Source organism: Coffea arabica, chromosome 10c (assembly GCF_036785885.1).
Source record: "Coffea arabica cultivar ET-39 chromosome 10c, Coffea Arabica ET-39 HiFi, whole genome shotgun sequence".
NCBI lineage: Eukaryota > Viridiplantae > Streptophyta > Magnoliopsida > Gentianales > Rubiaceae > Coffea > Coffea arabica.
Genome location: NC_092329.1, coordinates 48493155 through 48516786, shown reverse-complemented (window position 1 = coordinate 48516786; position 23632 = coordinate 48493155). Strand labels below are relative to the sequence as shown.

The 23632-nt window shown below is 37.2% G+C and overlaps 2 protein-coding genes and 1 long non-coding RNA gene across 6 annotated transcripts; 2 read left to right on the top strand and 1 right to left on the bottom strand.

Moving 5' to 3' along the window:
* Nucleotides 1-924: 924 nt before the first annotated feature.
* On the top strand, nucleotides 925-1977 carry LOC140015600 (uncharacterized). Its single transcript, XR_011822242.1, has 2 exons — nucleotides 925-1179; nucleotides 1694-1977. It is a non-coding gene; the product is annotated as an uncharacterized lncRNA (long non-coding RNA).
* Nucleotides 1978-4021: 2044 nt separating this feature from the next.
* Nucleotides 4022-14479, top strand: LOC113711797 (protein CELLULOSE SYNTHASE INTERACTIVE 3). 3 transcript variants are annotated; one of them, XM_027235001.2, is made up of 8 exons: nucleotides 4022-4176; nucleotides 4683-4813; nucleotides 5224-5327; nucleotides 5573-8636; nucleotides 9369-11913; nucleotides 12304-12758; nucleotides 13286-13402; nucleotides 13775-14479. In XM_027235001.2, exons 3-8 carry the CDS (start codon nucleotides 5263-5265, stop codon nucleotides 13934-13936), a joined length of 6408 nt encoding a protein of 2135 aa, XP_027090802.2. In that variant the 5' UTR covers nucleotides 4022-4176; nucleotides 4683-4813; nucleotides 5224-5262; the 3' UTR covers nucleotides 13937-14479. The 3 variants fall into 3 exon arrangements, with proteins under 3 accessions (XP_027090802.2, XP_027090801.2, XP_071925696.1); XM_027235000.2 differs by having other exon boundaries at nucleotides 4050-4176; nucleotides 4595-4813; XM_072069595.1 differs by lacking the exons at nucleotides 4022-4176; nucleotides 4683-4813; nucleotides 5224-5327 and having other exon boundaries at nucleotides 5898-6167; nucleotides 6343-8636.
* Nucleotides 14480-15179: 700 nt separating this feature from the next.
* Nucleotides 15180-21983, bottom strand: LOC113714155 (replication factor C subunit 3). Of its 2 annotated transcripts, XM_072069597.1 has the most exons (10): nucleotides 21509-21983; nucleotides 20828-21044; nucleotides 20176-20255; nucleotides 19940-20099; nucleotides 18078-18159; nucleotides 17193-17322; nucleotides 17029-17092; nucleotides 16873-16941; nucleotides 15425-15561; nucleotides 15180-15277 (listed from the first exon to the last, which is right to left on the bottom strand). In XM_072069597.1, exons 1-9 carry the CDS (start codon nucleotides 21711-21713, stop codon nucleotides 15462-15464), a joined length of 1107 nt encoding a protein of 368 aa, XP_071925698.1. In that variant the 5' UTR covers nucleotides 21714-21983; the 3' UTR covers nucleotides 15180-15277; nucleotides 15425-15461. The 2 variants fall into 2 exon arrangements, with proteins under 2 accessions (XP_071925698.1, XP_071925697.1); XM_072069596.1 differs by having other exon boundaries at nucleotides 15180-15561; nucleotides 21509-21981.
* Nucleotides 21984-23632: the final 1649 nt, after the last annotated feature.

Below are 23632 nucleotides of genomic sequence, written 5' to 3'. Positions count from 1 at the left end.
CATCATATATAGTGCCACAAGCATGTTCATATGAAAACAGAAAAAAATCCCCAATAATAATAAAACTTCATCAATTCAACCAAAATCAAGATTTAATCCATAAATTTGCATCTTATACAACCACCAAACATGATTTGAACATCATTAGAGGAAGGAGAGGTGTTCATCCACCACTCACCTTAGCAAAACCAAGAAGGAGAGCTACTTGTCACCTTAGCTTCTCAAACAACTTCACAACCAAGCTCAACTCCACCAAACTAAAAGGTTTTATGGAGTAATTGGAAGATTAATCGGTTTAATTGAAAGATTGGGCAAGATTAGAGCTTGAAATTTGAGAGAGTTTTCTTTCTTTCTTTGAACAAGACATTCGGCCAAGAGGAAGAGAAGAATGAGGGATTTTTGGTGAATTTTTAAGATATTTAAGTCACTTGGTAAGACATGCAATAGTAGTCAAATGGTCCAACCAATAGCCAAGTGACACTTGTCACTTAAATAAAGAATCTCTATCTCTTTGTTCCCTCTCACACCAATCCATAAATATCTCTTAACACCTTGTAGAAAAATATCACTTAGCACAAAACTCCAACAAGTTATCAAAAATATATTACATTTACCGCACTTGCGGGTCCCACGTTCAAAATACGCTTTTAATTTCTCAAAAACTAACCGATGCTAGAAAAATCATTTTAAAACTATTTTTGCTCATAAACTTTATCTGGGGAATTTTTCTAATCAAGAAAATGTAGAAAAGGCGGGCGTTAAAAAAAAATAAACCCTAGAAAATTAGAAAATTTCCGGGTTCTCAAACTCTTTTTTTTCGGGGCGTCACAATAAGGACATAATTGTCATTTGATAAATTTTAGGGTTACTCATAAGAAATTCTAAAACTTTCCCCTTACTTTTGTTTTCATTCCCTATTGCCGTTGGCCACTGCTGTTCTAGACTTTCTACCGTCCAAATCTCCTATCACATAAGCTAGTTAGATTTTCTTTCTCTTTTAAAATTGGACATTGGGTTTGGGGGTGGAGCCCAAGTTGGTCTTCTCCTTTGTGGTTTCAAGTTTTCGATTGTTAATGGTACTTGTCTGCTGCTGAGAGAGACCGGAGTTTCAATTGCCCCAATCAACATCTTTGGTCGCTGGCTGACTTCGGAGATCGCATGCCTCCCTCTTTTGATTCGGTATGATTTTTCACAGATCTATGAATTTGTGTTTTTCAATCTGGAATTTTTTGAATTCATTAGATCGAATTTGATTGCAAGCTTGAAGGGGTCAAAGTTTTAGCACTAACGCTAGCCAATTTGTCCCTCACTTGATGTCTTCAACTGTAGTTTCGTCTTCTGGCATCTAATACTCGAAATCTTGGAATAATGTAATATTTCTTGTGCATATCATTTCCTTTTTTTACTTTCATCAAGACACATTCATTAATCAGTCAAAACTGGGGCATGATGATTTAAGACATCAAGGCAGTAGCAGCAAGCAGCAAAGCATTTTTTTTTCCTTCCATTTCCATGCTTTTGAGCTTCAAGCTGCTAAATCAATGTTTCAGTCTTCAGTTGGTTGTGTGGAAATTTTCAATGTTTGTCATTCTTAATTCCTCTATATGCGTGTATGATGTCTAGTTCCTTTTGATTGATATTTTTAAAATTGATTGAAAACTTTTGTAGTTGATTATTATTCTATTCTTTGCAGAGTCTTGGGGAAAAAAATTCGAATGCCTTGGTCCACCTAGCTCTTTTCAACTACAATGAATTTGGTCCAATTACTTCATTTTCTTTGCCGTGGCTGATGGATTCAAATGGATAGATGAAGTGGATGTAGTAGTAGTCAAATTGTGAAGTGGAGCAAATTTGTACTTGTCTTATGGCTGAATTTTTACATTTCAAGGACAAATTACTTTGTATTATTTGTTGTTTCTATGTTAATGTTGGTTATGCAGTTAATGAATAATGAAATTTAGTCATTTAGTCTTTTAATTATTTTTTAGGATGATTAATGATTTGTGTGACATATTTAATGCCTAAAATAATTTGGATTCGAACTTTTCTAGCGTGTTCACGAACGGCTCATTTATGTTAAACGAGCCGAACACGAACACGAACACAGGTTTAGAGTTCGAAAGTTAACGAACGAACACGAATGAAGTTCGAATCACTTAACGAATAGAGTTCAAACATGAGATACTCGGTTCGTTTCAGTTCGTTTACAACTCTAATCACATATGAGTTTTGCATTGTTCTGTTATTCTATTAAAAATAAGAGACTGCTTGGTTAAAGGGTTTGGAAATCATAGAAAAGAGTAAATCCCTTATTTGATGCTTGGGTTAAGTTTATTCGAATGCAAATTTTGGAATCATTTCTAAAAAATCGGAGTTATCCCATTCCCGAGCAAATTGGGAGGTTTTGGACAAAATCCTCAACTTATTCCCTCAGACAACATTTATGACGGATCTACCCTCTCTTTCTTTCCATCACACGCCGCACCTTATGTTCTTCTTCTTCATCAGATTTCCTATCTCTTTTTCTTCATTAATCCAAAATGTCTTGAAAAAAGAAAGATCTAAAGTAGATCTAAATGGATTAATAGTAGGCAAATATCTTCAGTGGGCAAATTGTTCAACAAGATCTCCACCAGAAAGATCTCTAAAAAAAAGTTGAAGAAAACCCACAACCCAAATCCAAGGGTTTGTGATTTTCGCTTCAGGGGTCTTGTTCAGTGTAAGAAAAATGACTTACTATGAATTAATTGTGAGATTTTAGTATGAATTATTCTTTGTATATTAAGAACCTCAACCCAAAGATCTTCGCTTCAGGGGTCTTGTTCAGTGCAGGAATGATGACTTGCTGCGAATTAATTGTGAGATTTTAGTACGAATTGTTTTTTGTATATTAAGAACCTGCTCAGTATAGCATTTGAACCTAGTTGCGGTTGACATATTAATAAAGCTTTATAGTTGATCATTTCATGTAAGGTTTGATCTTTTGTGAAATCTTTTTCATTCTGGTGTTGGGTGGGATGGAAGAAGTAGGGAGTCAAAAGTTGATGGTGATAGAGACAGCGACATTGTAATCCTTCATTCTAAAACTATAAAGTACTGGTGTTTTATTGGAGAACGAATTTATTTTTATTTTATCCAATAAATATATTTGTTTATGGAAAAATGGATACTCTGTTCTTATAATGGAGGAAAGCTATAAAGAGCTAATGTTTTATTGGAAAATTGTCTTATTTTTATTTTATCCTATAAATAAATTTATTTATGAAAAAATGGGTACTCTATTCTTATAATAGAGGAAATGCATAAAGAGCTAGTCTTTTATGGAAAAATATGACTTTTGTGAAAGTGACCGTAATTTGGTTTATGAAATTATCCCAAAAAAAAAATTTAGAATGAATTTGTTTGTTTTGAAAGTTATATAACTATTATTAAATTTCAAATATCCCTTCCTTAAACTTCAAAATCTACAAAGTCTCATATTTTTGTTAAATACAAAACTACCAGTTTCTGCAAATTATTCATTTGTTTTATAAGAATTGTTATATCATGGGTAAATTTGAAATTTAATTGCATTTAATTCCGAAACACTCATCAAATCAAGTATCAGGAGTTGGAATGATGCTAATTCCAATATGTGAACTAAGCTAAATATTGAAATGAAAAGTTTAATTCCAAAATCAGAGTCTATGATTCTATTTCCATTTCTGATTCCAATATGTGAAACAAGCACCCCTCAGAGTTTGCAACAAATAACCGTGAAACCAAAAAAAGAAAAAGAAAAATCTTATCCAATCCCATTTGTGGATAAAACTTTTACCGTTGGAGTCAACATAACATTTTGTCTAGATACACAAAATTTTTTGGAAGAATTTTCTAGGGACATAACTGTCACCTTCAAATGCGTATTTTCTTGATCTCAAGGCGCAAAGTGGAAGGAAAGATGTGTCTTTTACTCCTTTTTTGGTAGAAAGAGGGGAAAAAAAAAAAGAAAAAGCCAAAGCATTACTAATTCTAAAACCTCCCAAAAGAGCAAAAATGTAATTTTTGAAGAGACAGGGAAAAGAAGGTCCTTTTTCATTTCTTTTCCTTTTCTCTCACTTTCTTTCCCCCCTCCCTGTCCCTGCATTTCCTCCATCATTAACGTTGTTCTTCTTCTAATACAGTAAACATTGCAGGGTACATCTCCTTCTCTCCTTCTGGGTGTTTCTCTAATTAAACCATTAAACCTCAATTAGTGAACAACTCTGTCTTCTGAATTATTTAAATATTATATCATTTTTTCCTTTTTCTTTAAAGGGAACAAACTTTACCAAACAGTCCTCAAGGATCCGATCTCTGTTGTTTCTTTTGGGTCAAAACCATTTCTACTTGTCATTAACTTATTCCATATTTTAATTTAAAGCACCGAGTGATTCCAATTTACACCGAAAACACACACACACTACACACAGTCATGCACATATTACAACAAAGATGGCATTTTTAACGTGCAAAACTGCAAATATGTTGAGACCCACATGGAGTTATGTGAAAATAAAGATCTGGGGCATGGTTTAATTGTGATCTTTAATGGTTATTTTGATTGTTGGTGCAGAATTTTAGGTTGGGTTTGGTGGTAGCATTTGCCTCCAATTATTGTACAGAAACAACTGTTTATAACCACCGTCATTCCTTTGGCGCAGATTTGATAGGCTGCAGGAGAAAAATTCAGGGCATTTTTTTTTTTTTTTATTAATGGTGGTGGTAAAGTTTGAAGTTTTGAGAGCTAAAGAAGGGATTGTTTGAGCTGTATTCATCAAACTTCTATGCCAAGGTAAATCTCTAATGTTCTGTTTTTTCAGATTTTTTTTTAACCTTCCATTCTTTGCGCATTTTGGATTTGTATTTGTTATGATCACAATTTGGAAGGCTTTATGGTTAGTGAACGTTTCTCGGGTTTTTTAATTTGTTTTAACTTCCGGAAATTGAAAATGGTTTTTGTGTGGATTTGAAGTCTTAATCCGTATGAAATTGCATCTTTTTCTTAAAAAAAAAGCGAGAAATTCTTATGTTCTTGGAAAATAAAGGCTGTGTAATCTATATTTCAGCTTTTATATGAATAAATGATGGCATTTAATTTCTGGAATTGTATTTTTGGGTTTGTTTGCCTGTGTGGAATTATTGCATTCGTTTATTTTTGGGGTCTATATGATGTTGGGTAGAGCTGAATTATTCACACTTCAGGAGGCCAAGAAGGGTGGTGAAACTGGAGTCTGCTTGCAAATGTCAAAGTCTTCATCCCCTAAATCCAGGGTTAAAAATGCTTCATCTTCTTGTCATTCTAGAAGGTCAGTGCTACTCTCTTTACTCTTCTCAGTTTGTGTTAATCTCATCTTCCTCTTTTGCAAGTCTATAAGCTATACTGGTTCTGTAAGTTTCCTATCACCGTAACTATTAAGTAACAGTTTGATTAAATATAGCAAGAACACATTGTGTCGTATTGAGTGTTTTTGATCTAGAGACTTGTTCTTCTAGAGGCTCTTGCACATAAGCATGCTTTATTCTAATGAATGAACCTGTTCTTTGTGCCCAGGGATTCAAATGGAGCTGCAGAATTGGATGATCCAGAAAGGACAATGTCTAGAGTGGCTAAATTTATTGAGCAGCTACATGCAAACAAGTCATCACCACCTGAGAAGGAGCTCATTACAGCCAACTTGCTTGGTATATGTAAAGCTAGAAAGGAAGCCCGGGCTCTTATTGGATCTCACGCCCAAGCAATGCCATTGTTTATATCCCTTCTTAGAACTGGCACTGTTTTGGCAAAAACTAACGTAGCCGCTACTTTAAGTGTGATGTGCAGAGATGAAGATTTACGAGTGAAGGTACTCCTAGGTGGTTGTGTCCCTCCTTTATTAACAATTTTAAAGTCAGAATCAATTGAAGCAAGGAAGGCAGCTGCAGAGGCAGTATATGCTGTTTCAGCTGTTGGACTTTCAGATGATCATGTTGGCATGAAAATATTTGTCACAGAAGGGGTAGTGCCCACTTTATGGGAGCAACTAAATCCCAAAAGAAAGCAGGACAAAGTGGTAGAAGGCTTTGTCACAGGGGCTTTGAGAAATCTTTGTGGAGACAAAGATGGTTATTGGACTGCAACGCTGGAGGCTGGTGGAGTGGACACCATTGTGAGGCTTCTATCTTCAGACAATACTGTGACTCAATCTAATGCTGCTTCTCTCTTGGCCCGTGTAGTCCTTGCTTTTAGTGATAGCATTCCTAAAGTAATTAATTCTGGAGCAGTTAACGCTTTGCTTAAACTCTTGGATCAACAAAATGATGTTACTGTGCGTGCCAATGCAGCTGATGCTCTGGAGGCTCTTTCTTCCAAATCAGCAAGTGCTAAGAAATCTATTGTCGAGGCTCAGGGAATTCCAGTACTGATTGGGGCTGTTGTTGCTCCTTCTAAGGAAGGAATGCAAGGAGAGGGAGGACAGGATCTTCAGCGGCATGCAACAAAAGCCTTGGCAAATATATGCGGAGGGATGTCAGCTCTAATACTTTATCTTGGAGAGCTCTCGAAGTCTCCACGCTTGGCTGCTCCAGTTGCTGATATAATTGGAGCACTTGCTTATTCTCTCATGGTTTTTGAGCAGGATGCTGAGGAGGAAACATTTGATGCAACCAAGATTGAGAACAGCTTAGTAACACTATTAAAACCACGTGATAACAAGCTGGTCCAGGAGCGACTTTTTGAGGCCATGGCTAGCATGTATGGAAATTCTCATCTATCAAAAACAATTAGTCAACCGGTGGCAAAGAAGGTGCTAATTGGGCTTATAACGATGGCTTTTGGTGATGCACAAGAGTCTCTGATACTTTCTCTAATACGCTTCTGCTGTGATAATGTTGGCATCTGGGAAGCTATTGGAAAGAGAGAAGGAATTCAGTTATTGATGTCATTCTTGGGTCTGTCGAGTGAACAGCATCAAGAGTATGCAGTTGAATTTCTAAGAATCCTGACTGATCAAGTTGATGACAGCAAATGGGCAATCACTGCAGCTGGTGGCATTCCACCTCTTGTCCAATTGTTAGAAATGGGATCTCAGAAGGCTAGGGAAGATGCAGCATATATATTATGGAATTTGTGCTGTCATAGTGAGGACATTCTTAATTGTGTTGAAAGTGCTGATGCCATACCAGCATTTCTGTGGCTTCTAAAAAATGGTGGATCCGAGGGACAGAAAGCCTCTGCTAAGGTCCTGACAAAGCTTATTCGAGTTCCTGATTCATCAATCATCAACCAATTACTGGTTTTACTCTTGGGTGACTCGCCAAGCTCAAAGGCCCACGTAATTAAGGTTTTGGGTCATGTGCTTGCCATGGCTTCACACAGTGACCTTGTGCAAATTGGTGCTGCTGCTAATAAGGGGCTGAGATCACTAGTGCAGGCTCTCAATTCCTCAAATGAGAAAACCCAAGAACATGCAGCATCTGTTCTGGCTGACTTGTTCACTACCCGTCATGATATTTGTGACAATTTTGCAACAGATGAAGTAATAGACCATTGCATGAAGCTTTTGACTAGTAAGACTCATGGTATTGCAACACAGTCAGCTCGTGCCTTGGGTGCTTTGTCTTGCCCCACAAAGACTAATTCTTCAAAACAAAAGTCTTATATTGCAGAAGGGGATGTCAAACCTTTGATTAAAATGGCAAAAACGTCGTCAATTGATTCTGCAGAGACTGCAGTAGCTGCATTGGCCAATTTGTTGTCAGACACCCAGATAGCAGCTGAGGCACTGGCAGAAGATGTTGTTTCAGCTTTGACAAGAGTTTTAGGAGAAGGATCACCAGATGGGAAGAAAAATGCTTCACGTGCCCTTCATCAATTGTTAAAACACTTTCCATTAGGTGATGTACTAACTAGTAGCGCTCAGTGTCGGTTTGCGGTTCTTGCAGTTCTTGATGCTTTGAATGAAATGGATATGGATGGGAATGATGTAAATGATGCTTTAGATCTTGTTTCACTATTGGCAAGGACAAAGCAAGGTATGAACTTCAGTTATCCACTGTGGTCTGCCCTTCCTGACATTCCTGCAGCTTTGGAGGCACTGGTAAAGTGCCTGTCTATGGGACCACCCCAGGTGCAAGACAAAGTGATAGAAATTCTCTCAAGGCTTTGCAGGGATCAACCAACAGTGCTAAGTGATTCCTTGATGACACAGTTAGAATCTATCAGTGCATTGGCAAACAGAATAATGAACTCAACTAGTCTTGAAGTCAAAGTCGGGGGAGCAGCCTTACTCATTTGTGCAGCCAAGGAGCACAGAGTTCAGTTAATGGATATACTTGATGCATATGGATACTTGAAAGCTCTTATATATTCTCTAGTAGATTTGATGAAACAAAATTCCAGTTGCAGTTCTCTAGAAATCGAAGTTAGAACACCCCGAGGTTTCAGTGAAAGAACTGCTTTCAGAGAAGTAAACGAATTTGAGATTCCTGATCCAGCAACTGTCTTAGGAGGCACTATTGCTCTGTGGTTGCTAGCAATAATATCTTCATTTCATGTGAAGAACAAATTAACAGTTTTTGAGGCTGGGGGACTTGATGTCCTTTCTGAGAAGCTTGCAGTTTATATTAGTAATTCACAGGTATGGTGAGATAGTTTCAATTATTCCATAGGGTTCTTATATTGTGCTCACATACATTGCATGAACTAAAGACCTATCAAATGAGATCTGAGTATTTAACTATCTAGTTAGATGCCAACAGACACATTTCATATTTAAGCCTTGGTTTATTAATTTTCATTTATTCAATCCTTCATTTTACTAGACATGGATTTCCTTAATTTATCCAATGACTTTCTGGTTGACTAGAAGTTTGATGACCATGAGCACTTGTATTGCCTTCTTCCAATTGTGAATCTAGTATTATATGTGGAGGCTTACTCCCAGCTCATAGTTAATATTGCATGCATTTTTCATTCGAGTTGGGTTCCTTTTCTTGGATAACATCATGACCCGGATGCATGAAGAAAACGTGGAGTCAATTCCAGTTCTAGCTTTCACTGGTGTTCGATGGACACACATACAGTGAAAGAACATTTTTTTAAGCCCATTTCACCTCAGCCTGAGGTCCAGTTGACTGTTAAATATTTTCTTTAAAGTTCCTATGGTTTGGTTTTTCCTCAAGCACACACCCATTGTGTTGGTTTAATTGGATGCCTCAAAATGTTTGTACAATGAACATTAAATTCGGAAAGATTGTTTATTGGAGGTTTCCTACTGTTGCTCTCTTGTAGTTTTCCTCATGTTTAATCAGGCATATATGTGACTGGTTTGAGCTTTCTTTGTGTAATTTTGCATGCTTGTGCACTTCAGGCAGAATTCCAGGATACAGAGGGCATATGGATTAGTTCCTTGCTTGTGGCAATCTTGTTCCAGGATGCCAATGTTGTATTATCCCCAGCAGCCATGCATCTCATCCCCTCGCTTACACTTTTACTGAAGTCTGAGGAAGTTATCGACAGATTCTTTGCTGCCCAGGCAATGGCTAGTCTTGTTTCCCATGGAAACAAGGGATTAAATCTTGCAGTTGCAAACTCTGGTGCAGTTGCTGGGTTAATAACCCTAGTTGGTCATATAGAATCTGATATCCCAAATCTTGTTGCATTATCAGATGAATTTTCTCTTGTCAGAAATCCTGATGAAGTTGTTCTTGAACTCCTTTTCGAGATTGAAGATGTAAGAATTGGTTCTACTGCACGTAAGAATATTCCTCTACTTGTAGATCTTTTGAGACCGATGCCAGATAGGCCTGGTGCACCTCCAGTGGCTGTTCAGCTCCTGACTCGAATTGCTGATGGAAATGATGCAAACAAGTTAATTATGGCAGAAGCTGGAGCATTGGATGCCCTGAGTAGATACCTGTCTTTGAGTCCTCAGGACCTAACTGAGGCTACAATATCTGAATTGTTGAGAATACTCTTCAGCAACCCCGATCTTCTTCAATATGAAGCAACTATTAGTTGCACACACCAACTTGTTGCTGTTCTTCATTTAGGTTCAAGAAGTGCAAGACTGAGTGCTGCTAGGGCTCTAGATGAACTTTTTGATGCTGAACATATCAGAAATTCTGAAACAGCTTCACAAGCATTTCAGCCTTTGTTGGATATGCTTGGTTCTGCATCTGGGAGTGAGCAACAAGCAGCTTTTAGTGCTTTGATTAAGTTGACTTCGGGAAATAATTCAAAAGCAGTTTTAAGTGCCGAAACTGAAGAAAATCCTCTTGACAATCTACACAAAATTCTTGTTTCCTCTTCTTCTTTGGAATTGAAGAGTAATGCTGCAGAACTCTGCTCTGTGTTTTTTTCTAATGCAAAATTCAGAGAAATGCAAATAGCAGCTGAATTCTTAAAGCCACTTTTGTCATTGATAGAGTCAGGAACAGATTCAGCTATGGAAGCTGGTATTTGTGCTTTTGAAAAATTGTTGGATGACGAACAGCTAGTGGAGCTTGTATCTGCTTATGATGTTGTTGATCTTCTCGTTCACTTGATTTCTGGATCAAACCATCGGCTGATTGAAGCGAGCATTTGTACTCTCATCAAGTTGGGGAAAGACCGAACTCCTCGCAAGTTGGATATGGTCAAAGCTGGCATCATTGATAGTTGTCTTGCGCTACTCCCTACTGCACCTAGTACCCTGTGCTCAACAATAGCAGAACTTTTCCGTATACTGACAAATAGTAGTGCAATTTCAAAAAGCTCAGCTGCCGCAAAAATTGTAGAACCTCTGTTCTTGTTGTTGCTTCGGGCAGACTTCAACCTTTGGGGACAACACAGTGCGCTGCAAGCACTGGTTAATATATTAGAGAAGCCGCAAAGCCTTGCAACCTTAAAACTTACCCCCAGCCAAATCATCGAGCCTCTGATTACATTTCTGGAATCCCCATCTCAAGCTATCCAGCAGCTTGGGACAGAATTGCTCTCCCATCTGCTTGAACAAGAGCATTTTAAGCAAGATATAACAACAAAAAATGCTATTGTGCCCCTTGTACAACTTGCAGGGATCGGAATATTAAGCTTGCAGCAAACTGCAATAAAGGCCTTGGAAAGTATCTCTTTAAGCTGGCCAGAGGCTGTTGCTGATGCTGGTGGTATTTTTGAGCTTGCGAGGGTTATTATTCAAGATGAACCCGAACCATCTGACACATTACTGGAATCAGCAGCTCTGGTTCTCTCTAATGTTCTGCGCTGTAATCCAGACTATTACTTCAAAGTTCCACTGGTGGTTCTTGTGAAAATGTTGCACTCGGTACAAGAGGGCACAGTTAAACTTGCTCTTGATGCACTGATTGTTCAAGAAAAGACTGATGCTGCAAGTGCTGAACTCATGGTCGAAGCTGGTGCTGTAGATCCTCTACTAGATCTGTTAAGATCTCATCAATGTGAAGAAGCCTCAGGAAAACTGATTGAAGCTTTATTTAATAATGCACGAGTACGAGAGATGAAGGTATCTAAATACGCTATAGCACCCCTAGCACAGTATTTACTGGATCCACAAACTCGGTCACAGTCTGGTAGGCTTCTTGCAGCTCTTGCTCTTGGTGATCTCTCCCAGCATGAAGGACTTGCCAGAGCCAGTAGTTCTGTATCAGCCTGTCAAGCACTAATAAGCTTGCTTGAGGATCAACCAACAGAAGAGATGATTATGGTGGCGATTTGTGCATTACAAAACTTTGTCATGCATAGTCGTACCAATAGAAGAGCTGTTGCTGAAGCAGGAGGTATATTGGTAATTCAGGAAATGCTATTGTCTGCAAATTCAGACATTGCAGTGCAGGCAGCTCTGCTGATCAAGTTTTTATTTTCAAATCATACACTCCAGGAATATGTATCAAATGACCTTATTAGGTCATTGACAGGTGACGTCTGTTCTTTTTCTGTTCTAAAAAACCTAGTCCTCTTCCAATATGTCTTCATGATTGATTTTCCTAAATCTAGCTTCAAAAAAAACTTTCTGGGTTGCACTAGGTTCAATCACTTGAAAAACTAGTATTGCAGTTATTCAATTAAGAAACCAGTGGTGACTTGTCAGTTTGACTTGGGAGCAAGAGATGATTTAAAAAGATGACACAAGATCTGGAGTTTTTTTAAGTTTTATAAGTGAACCTTGTTGTTTGAATATGAATCTGCTTTGACTGGCATCTTTTACTTTAAAAGTCCTGGTCTCTTGAAACACTGAATCTTTTTTTGCCTCAAATTTTTTTCATGTATCTGGCTGAAATTAATATCTACTACATGTCAATATGCAGCTGCATTGGAGAAAGAACTGTGGGCTAGTGCAAGTACTAATGAAGAGGTTTTAAGGACCATGCATGTCATATTCACCAACTTCCCAAAGCTCCATATTTCTGAAGCAGCTACACTTAGTATTCCTCATTTGGTAGCAGCATTAAAATCTGATAATGAGGCTGCACAAGATTCTGCTCTAAACACCTTGTGTTTGCTGAAACATTCCTGGTCAACCATGCCAATAGATGTCTCAAAATCCCAAGCAATCATTGCTGCAGAAGCGATACCAATCCTGCAAAGTCTCATGAAAACTTGCCCGCCAAGTTTCCATGATAGAGCTGATAGCCTGTTGCATAGATTGCCAGGTTGTTTAACTGTTACTATTAACCGTGCAAAAAACCTAAAGCAAGTCATGGGAGGTACAAATGCCTTTTGTCGATTAACCATTGGTAATGGTCCTGCAAGGCAAACAAAGGTAACAAGTTTTTCTTTAATAGGTTTGATTAAAAAGGAATAGCTGGCTTTCTGACATATCTTCGAATCCTTATTTTCTGTTGTATGTGATACAGGGGATTATTTAATTGTCTTTTCTTTTTCAATCAAACGAGAGTACTATATAGCTTGCAATAGCTTTCTGAGTTTAATCATGAGTTGTTACTTATGCTGTATGATTCTTTTGTAAATTTCATAGATTAATTTATGCACAGAGTTTTATGACCCTTGTCATGTTATGGGTAATACAGCAATTTTATTGTTTTTATGGGCATAGCAGGGTTTCTTAGTATTTTAGGAATTTTACATAACATCTGTATACAAAAATGCAATTTATAGGAATATAAATTATTGATAAACTTTAAAGGGGTTAAACATATGTCCACATACCACTTTTATTTGCATTCAGCTGTCAGTGATTTATAAAATGCCAAATAGCAAAATGTTTTAGTTCTTCTTACGATGAGTGAGCTATCATTTGTCCTAATGGTGTTACTATTGGTATTTCAGGTTGTGAGCCACAACATGTGTCCAGAATGGAAAGAAAGTTTTACCTGGGCCTTTGATATACCACCGAAGGGCCAGAAGTTGCACATAATATGCAAAAGCAAAAGTGCATTTGGAAAGGTAATTGTCTTCAGTTCTGATTCATATCTAAAATTGTGCATCCCACGTAAGCTGGATGCTCCTCTGTATGGCTTTGTAATAAACAAATCTTAGAAAATAAAAAAGAGCACTTGTAAAGAATAAGAAAGGTGACAGATAATGCAATGACTGCATGATATTTGCTTGGAATGGACAGTAACTAATTTTCACTTGAAAAGGGCAGTGAGAGTTAATTTCTGAGGCAAACTTCCATACTTCTTGCAGTTGTGCTGCAGTTACCCATTTGAAATGTGCTATAGCTGCCAGCAGATTGTAATCAGCCTTTTAGACACAATCCTTTCTTTTAATTGTGTTGTGATGGTTTTTGATATGAATATTGTGTGTATTTCTCAGACAACTCTAGGGAGGGTGACAATCCAAATTGACAAAGTTGTGAGTGAAGGGACATACAGTGGTGAATTCAGCCTGAGACATGATAGCAACAAAGATGGCTCCTCGCGAACAATTGAAATTGAGATTACTTGGTCGAATAGGTTATCAGATGAAACTGTGTGAAAGAAGTTAAATCATCCTCACATGACTAAACACAAAATAGCTCCTGAAAAGCTTTTCAACCATGTTTTGGAGAAACTGCTATATTGCAACCTTTCATGATGCAAATGGATGTTCGCTGGTCAGTAACTGAGTATGCATATTGGCAGAATGATCACTTTGGTAGCTCTGGTAAATTTCTGACCTTGAAAAATGCAAATGGTTGAAATATTTTTAGAGGCAAAGAAAACGGAGAGACTTTATTATGTTGGGGTGGAGGGAGAGAGAGAGAAGGGGGGGGGGGGGGGTGGAGGCGAAATCATCGCTGGATATTGCAGTAAGTTTTGTTGTACAGTTAACCCTGTAAATGCTGCTATATGTATGTTCACAGAAGAATAGCATAATTGCAAGGGGAATGAACTTTGACCTCAACAGCTCTTTTTCATGGCCAAAGGGGTCGCAGCTGTTTGCTTCACTTTTGTATACTCCAAGATATGTTTCCAATTAAAAGCAGCAGTAGTTGCAAATGTAATTATGCAAGAAATGAGGTGTCAAATTTCTATACCACCTGTATATGGTCTCCAGTTTGTTCTAAACTGCATTATTTTCTCTTCAAGGCTAATGTTGTGTCATGAACTCTCTTAGATGGTTTTTCAAAAAAAAAACTCTCTTACATGCTAATGTTGTTGAAGTCTTTCTTTTGGGTTCTAACCTTAGCCTGATAAAAACTCTGAGGAAGGTCATTTCGATCAAGATACAAGTGTAGCACTGATTTTGCACTTTTTTTAAAATTATTTTTCTTAATCTCATACTCTTCTCAGAACCAGATCAAGCTAACAAAAGTGATAGAGGCCTAATAATAATTTTAAAAAATGATAAGAGGCCTAACGATAATGACCAACCCTGGATTATTTGCTTAACATTCAAGTAGAAAGTTTGACTTGGCTAACTAATTGCGATAGCAGTACATCTAATTTAGCATACGCTCCATTTTTGGTTTAAAACTAAGAACATAAAAGCAAGTAGTTTGAACTTCGTAGTAGTTATGTGCCAGTGACAAGGGTTAGTATTTCGAAATATTTCGATGTTCAGGTGATGAAATCGGTTCTATTCTCAACCAATAGAAACAAGAAAAAAGAAACTATTTAGGGTCTGCCAGCTGATGGTATATGACGCATTTTTTAAGAAGAAACAGAAATTGGTATTCAAGGCATCGTCATCCATTCCCCATTAAAATTGTGCTGGAATCAGTATAAGAGATGTTGAATGCACCACTAAATGGTTCTGGATTGCATGGTCTAAGAAAAGCATAATTCACGTACTTGCATTACAGATACACGAGAACCAGACGAGCAATTGTAGCACCTGAAAGACAGATTCTATGAGATGAAAATTTCCTTCATTGCAAATATCCAAGGAGGAAGCTTAACTATATATCCCTGACTATACATGTTCATTGCATTCAGCGCCTATGCAACAAAATCACAAGAAGCAGTTGAGGTTTAGCCTCACTTGGATGCAGAATTGGAGGGTGTGATGCACAAGATATCTATTTTGCAGCGGCAACCACAGCAGATCGTGCTTGAGCAAAAGCAGATATAAGTGATCCAAGCTGCAGTTTATCATTACAGCCAAAGCTCAACCTGTACCTGCACAATGAACGAAAATGCAATTTGAGTAACAATATTTGCATCAGTTCAACAGCCACGGTCAATCCATCAAAAGATTCAGTAAAAGAGGCTGAATACATAATCTGTTCTCGAGAATGAGATGACCCACTTAATGTGAAGCCCATTTTCTATTTTTTTGACTCCCAGAAATCATGGCAAGGATGTTTGCCTGGTAAGATAGCAGGGCACAACAGTGCCAATTTAAGCAGTCTACTTCAAGCCAGGTCTCCAGCCCACTCAAGGAATTTGTTATAAAGCCACATCATGCCTATCCTTGGTGACAGACACTACCTGCTAGTCGCATCTGAAATCTCTGTCCTACCCTCCCCACCACCATCTCTTTTGTAAGATAAAAGCTAGGATATAATAGTTCAAAGGATGGGGAAAGTTCAATGTTTGAAGAAGACCGTAGTCTAGAGCATCAAAAGACCATTTGAAGAAACAACCAAAATAATAGATAGTGATGCATCTATGTTAATAAAATTTCTATTTCAATGTCTAAACCAAAATAGCATGAATTGATTCTGCAAGACAAGGTTGCTTAAAGACATACTACAACAAAAGTCAAAGGCAAGCAGCATAGAAACCAATTAATATTTGCTGCTATTGTACCTAGGTAGCATCCAAGACACTTCTAACATAGCTTAGGAGGATTCATTCATTCCGAAGTTGCATTAAGACTACTCAACCAATGAACTTCATCTGCAAGTGGATATAGTCTAGTTTGAAGTTATATTGTATGGTAAGATACTTTGAACCCTATCAATTGATCAGCAGAACTTGTTTTCTCAACAATTTATGCCTTGAACTTTCTAAGAGAGATTTCCAGTCTTAAATTGGGGGCTAATATACCAGTAAAATCAGTATTCTAACACCGAGTACCACCAACCTATTCCTTCCTAGCTTAGCTTTTGGCAAATACAGTATCCTGATTGTTCAGCTTTCTCTTTTCTTATTATTTGTTTAATTTTTCCACACGGCTCAAATTTTAGGTAAAAGAATGCACATTATTGACGTTGAATGAGTACCAGTTTAGGATCATTTAACTCTAGTTTTGTGCTTTCTTCAGAAATTAGCATGTGATTGCTTCAAGGACCAGAAGAAACTGAAGTCGTGAACTTGAAATTTATTTTTATTGGGACTTGAAACATGAAGTTGCTAATTCACGCAGGACTCATGAGATGAAGACTATTTAGCAAATCGTTTACGTAAGGAAACCCACAGCACCAAGTTGTATAATCTAGAAAATGCGGTGTACATTCACAGAACTGAAACAGAGTTGATACATACTCAATGTCAGCCATTTGATTTATCAGCTGAACTCGAACATCCGATGGCAACCTGATCCTAAAAACAAACCTGGAAACCAAGCCTTAACGTTAGCGAAGGAAATTTACTATTAGGTGGACATCTGAGAATACAAGTAATGACATGGTTAGTACTGACATGGTTACTTCTCTTATAATATCCACAAGGGCCAAGCCCTTTCTCGTCTTGATCTCAGAAATTTCTGGACACAGTTAAGTGTCACAAACACAGGAAAAGAATTCATTTGAAAGGAAAAAGTAATTGATAAAGCAAATTGACTTCACACAAAGACAGAAGGATACTCCTCCAGCTAACTGCAAATGGCTCATTCAGGAGCCAGTGTGAAATCTGCTCGATATCTCTAGGCAACGGATTCCCAGTGCATAAGTACACAGCTTCTTCAGTTATTTGCTGGGAAGCCATATGCGTTGACTGCACGGACCAGGAAACTTAACAGAAATGTGACTTTGAAAAAAATTTACATGCCATTAATTTAGAGAACAACTCTTGCAAGTCAATAATAAGAGAAATCAAAATTATCCACCTAGTTTAAGAATGCATCAGGCACAAGTTTAGATTAGATTATGTTATTGCAAAGAAACTACTTAAAACAGATCCACTACAGAGGCACATAGAGCTGATGGTGCCCACTGCTATTTCTATATGTCTAGCAGCAAATGAAACTAATAATTGTTTGTGCAGTCATTGAGTTGAACAAGCATTATTGAATGTCACATGATCTCTAGTTTAATATAACTTCTGACTTATAATTTGGTATTTGAATAAGACATAACCAGGTAGTTCTTGCATTGGGAAGTGAAGAATCATCATGCATGACCTAACAGAGCACACAAGAATCAAAGAGAAATATAGTTGATTTCGACTTTGATAAAAAAACTTTACTGTCCAACTGAAGTTTTTTATTTCATATTTTTTTAACCCACAAGCTGAAGCTTTTGAACAAGAAAATGTGCAAAAAAGAGGAATTGCAATGCAAATTTCTTAAGCAAAAGGAAACACAGTAGGCAATAGCTGAAATAAGCTGTTCCTCAATTCTTTTGTGGCAAAACATTGATTTTTTTTTTTCATTTTTTAATTTCTGGCAAGATTTGAATTTTACAACCTACAATTCAGATCTGTGTGTCTGAGGAAATGAAACAACTGAATTATTGAAAGGTAACAAGAACCTGCAAAATATTCAAAGCCTTTCTCATATCTCCATTGCAAAGCCGTACAAGAGCCTTCAGGCCACTGTCAGTTACATCAAGCCTGAAACAGGGAACTCCTTATCTTAGAAAGCTAAAGCAAAAGTAATTCCAGTAATTAAAAACTGAAATGGCATTCAACACCCTTTTTTTGTTACTTACTATCACTATCCTTTCACAACATTAATGTTTCTCAAAAACCAAAAAAAAAAAAAAAAAAAAAATCTCTCTGGAGTAAAAAGAGAAATTTGCACTCTCTATTCCAAGCTAGTTAGACAGCACAAGATAACAAATCTGCAGAATTTGTGGAGCATGTCTGGCTGACACCTTGAAATTAATCTGCTGATGTTAACTGGTCTAATTGTAGGATACAACAAATATTAAAATTGCATCCATTTACTCTCAGTATGTTGCATCTTTCAAAGTCCAGAGCACTTCAAGATAGCCTTAAAACTCAAACATTTTTGACAAAATAAACATAAAAATAAATGCACAGCACCATGGTATGTCAACAAACAGAGAAAGGCTTTTCAGGACTTAAACTAATTGCTGTTGCCTTGGCATCAATTCACGCCATTTGGACACCACCAACCACAATGTCTACATACTATTATGATCCATTCTATCTACATGAAAACCAGTATGCACAAATTATATCAACTTGTGACTGTCAATTAGTGAGACAACATACAATTCTGCATTGGTATGTTCATACAAATGGCAAAGGCTGTCAAGTTGCCAACATAGCAAAAGAATGTATGGATTTCCTTATAGTCATTAATCATCATTATGACTTTTCAAAAAAAAAAAAATCTTCCATTTTTTAATTTCCTGCTTTTAAGTACACAAATATGAAAGTTTTGCGGCATTAGCAGCACCTAGAGAGGCTAGGTCTATCCTGCTTTACCTCTCCAGGTACATGCTCTTATTTGTGATAGGACCAGCAGTTGGTTGGAACTTATCATTCTTACTAATCTAAAGGACATGACCTGCCATTGACAGTTGGTCCAAAGGGATCTCCATGGACTCAGAAATATAACTTCGCAACTTCCAGTTATCTGAAGGAAAACAGTAGTATAACAGCCACAAATAAAGAACTATGAATAAGATAACTTAATAGGCTTTCTTCATGTTCAAAATTGAGTGAAAAGATTAGAGAATCAAGGGCATAAAGAGAAGCAGGCAACAAAGAGCAACAGAGAAAACACGTGCTGAAGGTAGACAGTATGACACTAGAGAGTGACTGACCAAGATAGGTTAGAGACCCATGAAAAAGACTCGTTCACATTATCAGTAGCAAAAATGTAATACCCTGTTGGTGCAAAGTAGAACATTGACTAGGAGAACATAGAAGGGAAAAAATGTGAGAAAAGTGTGAAGAACCTGAAGAAATGTGGCAAGAATGAAATGTAAGTCTTGTGAGATGGCAAACTATGTGAGTAATTATTCCATAATATAAATTATTAAAATCCTTCTCCATACTTTCCATTAGAAAGTAAGGTAATTTCTTATCAATTTATTATTAAATATATCTACATTGTGCACAGCAAGTGCTCCAACCATTTCTTGTACAATAGGAAGATAAACAGAAAATCACTACTAAAACTACTCGTACAGGTGCAAAAGGCACAAACCAATCATATTGCCATCACTTACACATGAAAGTTAAAGACAACCAATCACCCGTTACACAAGTAGAAGATAGTAACACACAGGTACTAGTAGACAAGTACTTGAAAGACCATTAAAGATGCCAAAGTAAACACTACACCAGAATAGGGGGCAAGAAAGAAATATCCAAGTCTGCACATGCATAAAATTACCTTGAACAATTTTATACTCACCCTTCAGCCTTAATAACATGGTTAAGCCGCTCACTGACATGATAAGTTTCAAGTGGAGCAAAGCGGAATCGTGTACATCTCGATTGAACTGCTGGAATAATCTTGTTGACGTGATTACAGATTAAGGCAAATCTGGTGTTTTTGGTATATTTCTCAATCACTGTTGAAAAAACAAGCACGGATGTTAAGACCCAAAGAATCAAATGAAAAATAATGTACAATCGATAGCTTCTTGCCTCGACGAAGAGCAAATTGCGCATCTTTTGTCATGGCATCAGCCTCATCCAACAGCACCAATTTCACAGAAAACTTCACGCTGCAAAAGAGAAGTGATTGGGTATATTATAGCTCCTCTAGAGATTAAGAAGTGTACACACTATTTCCATGGTTTATTAACATGCATGGATCAAATTTAGGATTTGACTACCAAAGACATGTTGATTTTCAACTTAGACTAGTAAGAAGTTTAATCTGGAATCCAACTGCAAATCATGACAAGTGCAGCTGTAGGAGTATGAGATGTAAATGCAGAAAACTGAGGATTTGCAATGAGTCAGGCAAAGAGAAGTACAGCCTGCATTAATAGTCTCATGATACGCAAATGAAAGAGCTTCAATTGAAAACAAAAATTGGGCCTTTTGAAGCAGGGACACCTTCTATCACAGTATAGGCTATTTAAACTTGACCAAGATTACTACCACATGTGAAAATTTGACCCTTTCTTTTCTTGGCACAGACAAGAGCGTTTCGATCAGGCTATACAACTCGCAATGATGCAAATATTCTCAAACAATTCAACCCAGAAATTTTGATGTTTCTGAACTTTCACGTAGACTACATATAAACATTAACATGTACAAAAGAGTATATACAGATACACAAGCCTACCCAAAAGAGATGCTTTGAGTGCTAGCAAAGTCCTGAATCTGTTGCCTCACCACATCAATGCCTCGATCATCCGATGCATTAAGCTCCAAAACCATATTATGCATTTGTGACCCATAAAGCTTCCGAGCCAGGGCCAGAACAGTTGATGTCTTTCCAGTCCCAGGTGGCCCATAAAGCAGCAAATGTGGTAATCTATTAGTACTAGCAAGCTTGTCGACTGTTTCACGAAACACCCATAAAAATCCATTCTTTTGATAATAGGTCACCTCTACCCATATAAAAACAAGTGCAGGAAAGCAAAAGCAAAACTTTTGAAGCAAAATGAGAAATTGTTGGCGGAGATCTTTTCAACTGCAAGAGTAAAAATAGCATCCTAAATCACACTCAAATACCCAATTGTTTAAACCTTGAAGTGTCCACCACCTAAATTTAAGCAAATCACAGTAATCAAAGCCTACACTCTTTCATACATAGCGAGATATCACACACTAGTCATATGCCCATAAACTGTTCGATGAAATGCTACAAAGAAGCTAATATCTGGATAAAAAAAAAAAGAAAGAAAAAACAAGAGAAAGGGCAGCAAAAATTATAAAAATCCTCAATGGTTCTTTTTCTCCAAAATTTTCTCGTTAAGTAGAGAAAAAGAATTTGATAATGGAAAGTGAATCTTAATCTCACTGGTGTCAACTATATCGCGATGAGCGGCGACGTCAGCAAGGGATTGAGGGCGGTACTTTTCGACCCAAGGTGCGGCTTTTGGGCCAGTGCCAGTGGAGACGATAACGTTCTTGCCCTTGTTTTTCACCGTGGTGGTGACAATAGCGGCGGTGTTGGTGTTGTTCTGGTCATCGTCGATTTCCATGAAGGAGATTTCCTCTGCCATTGTTTGGAGCTCTGAAAATTTAGAACTATCTTCTCACTTTACCATTGTCTTGAAAGAATATATTGTGGTCTTTTATTTACATATTGGCGCCAAATCCCAACCTTTTTTTCTCATTTTTTTTAAATTAAAGTTGGGTAAAAAGTCCCAAACATCCTCCAACTTTTAGTTCTCCAACAATTAAAAGGAAAATTTTGGTCCTCGATCTAACAAAAGAGCATAGTCGTGGCCTTTTCCGTCAAGTCAAGTAGTTGAGATCGACGAAAAGCATCGTCACGAGACATATGACCGAATATCAAGGGCATTATGATTTGTGCAAAAGTGTTTACTAAGTAAAAATAGTTTGACCATGGAAAATCGCACAATGGGACATCATTGCTCAATCCTATCAATATAAAATTACTCATCCCATTTAATGAGGGGAGATTAAAGAAGAACTTGCTTTTCTTTTCTCCGGAACAAAAATAAAAGTTTCTTAAGTGCTCTCCTACTTTTCTTAGAAAGTATAATCAGTTTAAATTAAGGATACAGAAAACCTTAGTACCCTATTGTTGTAATGAAATTCATGAGTGAACAAGCCACAGACCTTGGTAATTGACACAAGTTTTGACAGTGAAATTCCTATACAGACCCCTCTAATCCCTATGGTTGCGAATGTTGTTACGATTGTAACCTATAATCAAACGAACTAGCAAATCCTAGGAAGGTAGTTGGTGCCACAATCAATAGTGATGTCTTGATTGATAAATCGGATGAACACTCAAAAAGATTCTAAAGTGTTCAAGGGTGCTCAAAGAGCCAAAGAGAGTTTTCTCTCTTGATAATTTTTTGGAATAAATTTCGTATCTATCATTGAAAAGAAACAAAGCTTTTATAAGTCGTTTACATATTGAAATTCTAACTAAACTAGGAAAGACTCACGACCCTACTTATCCCTAAGCAAGCCGAACATGATAGGCCTTATAATGGACGAATCTAAGTTTATATAGCTGATCCGTTTGCTACTTTCTAATGACTAAAAACTTGATATGTTTGGATACCCCAAATTTGGATAATTTGGTTGGAAAAACAAAATCTATGATTTGGGTTTCTGACAACATGTGCCGAATTGAATTTTGAGAATCATGAGCAATTATGACTTTCGTATACCCTCTGGTGAATAAGAAATGCCCTTAACAGCTACGGGTCTCACACTTTGACCCACCACCCATCTCATTTGCCTTCACATGTTGGATATATTAGTCGGCGCATTGAGATTTAGGATTAGAAGCGATTATCATGTCTTTGCATGATAAGACAAATAACATTCTACCATTGCGTTAGATTTTTTTTTATAAAAAATTTGTATTTTTATTAGTCTTCCAAATACCTAGGTTGGCGGTGTGAGAACCCGTATTTCCCTAATATTTTTTTCCTAGGGTTTTTCCCCTTAATTGCATGTTTTCTGCATTTTCTGACTTAGAAATATTTTCTTGGTGGATTTTATGAGTAATTATAGTTTTTAGATGATTTTCCTAGCATTGGGTAGTTTTTGAAAAATTACGGAGAGATTATGGACGTGGGACCCACTAGTGCGAAAAGTTCGGAAAAATTCGGCTAATAAGGTTAAGTTTCGGATACTGTGTAAAATTTATCGGGTGTTAAGAGATAAGTAGAGAATGTGAAGTGATTGATGTGAGAGGAGGAAAGAAGGATAGGATTGCATTTAAAGAGGTGCCAAGTGTCACTATATCATTGGGTGGACTTTATGGAACACTATTCACCTTTTTGACTTTTTCCCATTAAGTTAAATATCTCAAAAAAATCAATAAAATTCACTCTTTTCTTCTCCTCCATGGCCGGTTCTCCCTTGAGCAAAGAAGAAAGAAATTCTTCATCATTTTAGCTTCCATTTGGCTCAATCTTCCAAAAACAATTGCCTA

Bases quoted from the DNA above. Each gene is read 5' to 3' on its own strand.
- LOC113714155 (XM_072069597.1), bottom strand. From the start codon at position 21,713: ATGGCAGAGGAAATCTCCTTCATGGAAATCGACGATGACCAGAACAAC. The intron at 17,323-18,077 runs GTTCTTGTTACC...TGGTCCGTGCAG, and splicing joins AGGCTTTGAATATTTTGCAG to TCAACGCATATGGCTTCCCA. The intron at 17,093-17,192 runs GTATCCTTCTGT...AACTGTGTCCAG, and splicing joins ATTTGCAGTTAGCTGGAGGA to AAATTTCTGAGATCAAGACG.
- LOC113711797 (XM_027235001.2), top strand. From the start codon at position 5,263: ATGTCAAAGTCTTCATCCCCTAAATCCAGGGTTAAAAATGCTTCATCT. The intron at 5,328-5,572 runs GTCAGTGCTACT...CTTTGTGCCCAG, and splicing joins TCTTCTTGTCATTCTAGAAG to GGATTCAAATGGAGCTGCAG. The intron at 8,637-9,368 runs GTATGGTGAGAT...TGTGCACTTCAG, and splicing joins TTTATATTAGTAATTCACAG to GCAGAATTCCAGGATACAGA.